At 50.9% G+C, this 2,236-nt stretch overlaps 1 protein-coding gene across 1 annotated transcript; it reads right to left on the reverse strand.

Moving 5' to 3' along the window:
* Positions 1 to 600: 600 nt before the first annotated feature.
* LOC119100935 (endocuticle structural glycoprotein SgAbd-4) lies at positions 601 to 1,805 on the reverse strand. Its single transcript, XM_037224143.1, has 3 exons — positions 1,764 to 1,805; positions 1,214 to 1,314; positions 601 to 942 (listed from the first exon to the last, which is right to left on the reverse strand). The coding sequence occupies exons 1-3, from the start codon at positions 1,770 to 1,772 to the stop codon at positions 756 to 758; spliced, it is 297 nt and encodes a 98-aa protein (XP_037080038.1). The 5' UTR covers positions 1,773 to 1,805; the 3' UTR covers positions 601 to 755.
* Between the last annotated feature and the right edge of the window lie 431 nt (positions 1,806 to 2,236).

Here is a 2,236-nt window from a genome sequence, read left to right on the forward strand (position 1 = left end):
CCTATATTCTTCGCGGGCGCAAGACAGGATTTGGATGTCGCTATTACGATGTCATGAATGCCAAAATGAATTTGAAATGCTCTCTCCCCAGTATATATTTTCTCTATTTTCGCAGGTGTGCAGCTCAGAAACTAGGGGGCTCGGCTTTTAAGAAGAGCAGGATTGTAAACAGCACTGAAGAGTCTTCAAGACAGCTATTTCAGTTCAAAATCCCATAGAAGGTGGAGCACTCCCTTTGAATTTATGTGGGTCCATCTGTAATCCACCACGCTATTGTCTCTAAAAACTTATTCTAAGGCACGAAACTGCTTGCTTGTGGCACAAATGTGTCGCATTGTTGCTCCAGACCAATCCTTAGTTTTGTGTGTGATGCGTATCAATTTACGTTGGGTATAAAATATTCGAATATTGAAGAAATGCCCACCAGGTTTTTTCGCGACCGATTCAACGATGGCCGACAAGCATCGGCTTTTAGTTGGCAAAGTGTTTGAGTTCCGATCGACATTTCTACTTGGAACATGCTGCGATACGTTTCCCACTGCCGTCAGTTGATAGAGCAGTATCCGCACTTCGGGAGAGGCAAACCAGTCGACTTTCGTTGTTAAATATATTGATGATTTCGGATAACAGATCACAGATAACACGCGGGACTGGCACGAGGGCTTATGGTGCAACGAAGTACTTCTTCGCAGTGGTGGGACACGAGACAGAAACGACGGAGGGACGTAGGAAGCGGAGAGAGAGGACAGAGGGCTTTACTTGGGGAGGTGGTCGCCCTGGGCGAAGTATCCGTTCTCGTCAGCCTCCCACGTGACGGTGTAGGTGACGCCCTCCCACTCGTACGAGTAGGAGCCAGTCCTCACGTAGTTGCCCGTCTCCGGCTCGTTGCCCGGGTACGAGATGCCGTTCTCCTGGGCCTGGATGCCGTTGCTGGTTTCGTGCCTGGAGGACAGGTGTCCAAATGAACAAATTCGGTGTCGAAATAGAGCTTGGTATGCACAGGAAATAGATGACAATGTTACAAACACCAGGGATGTATCTCGGCATTACGCACGATTGAACTCCATAATATGGTATAATGGTTGCGACATAAAAAGCCTTCAAAATGGACGATTAACTGACCTTGGTATCAATGCAGTTTTAATGGTCGCTATTTGACACAACAATTGCACATAAGCACCAGGTGTTAGCGTTCTAGAGCTGGCATTCTTACTGGGCCTCGTAGGAGCCATCCTCGTTGATCTCGAACTGCTGGTTCACAATTTTGGCATCCTTGTCGGCCCAAGCTAGAGCCACCAGGCAGAGGACAAGCACCTGCAACACGTGATACAAGGTCGCATTAGGTCAGCGTTGACACGAGAATGGCTTGAATCCCATCACCAGGCGACAGCATGAGCAACAAAAGCCGAGACACCAGGTCTAACCAGTTCTAAATGCTTGCGTCCCGTCATGTCATTGTGTCGTAGCCCTCGGTCATAGCCATGTGGGAACTATCGTGTGATGAGAGGTCGGGGATACCTTTGCGGTTGCCCCGCAGCATTTGGGAAAATTTAGCACTAGGTCTATAGCGATGTATGGAATGAAACGAATCGAAATGCTTCTGAGCCCTAACACCGCTGCTGTTAGTGACATGTCTCGGCTTCTGGGTGAATAAAAGTTTTCCGGACATATCCCTGCACATGATGCCCACCTCATGCTCGTATTCACAGAGCCGAGTCACCGCAGAGTCCCGCATGTACTGACGATCAGAGCGCTGTACTCACCAGCTTCATGTTTGGGGCGGGCGGGACCGGACGGCTGCTGGGCAGAGCAGGGCGAGTGGTGGCCGGTGGGAAGGCGGAAGCGCGGTTTTATAGCAGACTGTCATGCCCATCCTCAGCCCGAGGCAACCTATGCTCATTCGCTGTCAAAGTCGGCCTTGGGATGTCGAAAGACCCCGCCAGGAAACCGGTCATTGGTGGACAGTGGCGACCCCGGCGTACCGCAAGTCGCGCAAACCTCCAGTGACGCCGGCCGGAACACCGACAGAGGGAGGCGTGCTGACACCTCCACGCACAGGTGGCAAAATTGCCATGGGCAGAAGTAGTAAAGCCATTGCGTAACTCAACCGTTTGGATTGGACAGTAATTGCCATGATACCCAGAGAGCCGTGATTTGCCAATGGTCCTGCCGGCACCACTAAGCGAAAGTCCCATGGCTACCCAACATAAAAATCCAGGGTAGGACTGGACGGTGG

This window comes from Pollicipes pollicipes, unplaced genomic scaffold, assembly GCF_011947565.3.
Source record: "Pollicipes pollicipes isolate AB1234 unplaced genomic scaffold, Ppol_2.1 Scaffold_4881;HRSCAF=5763_pilon_pilon_pilon, whole genome shotgun sequence".
NCBI lineage: Eukaryota > Metazoa > Arthropoda > Thecostraca > Pollicipedomorpha > Pollicipedidae > Pollicipes > Pollicipes pollicipes.

What these genes read in the sequence shown, in the direction of transcription:
- LOC119100935 (XM_037224143.1), bottom strand. An exon ending in GATGGCTCCTACGAGGCCCA is followed by an intron (nt 943 to 1,213) that starts GTAAGAATGCCA and finishes CCTGTCCTCCAG; the next exon opens with GCACGAAACCAGCAACGGCA.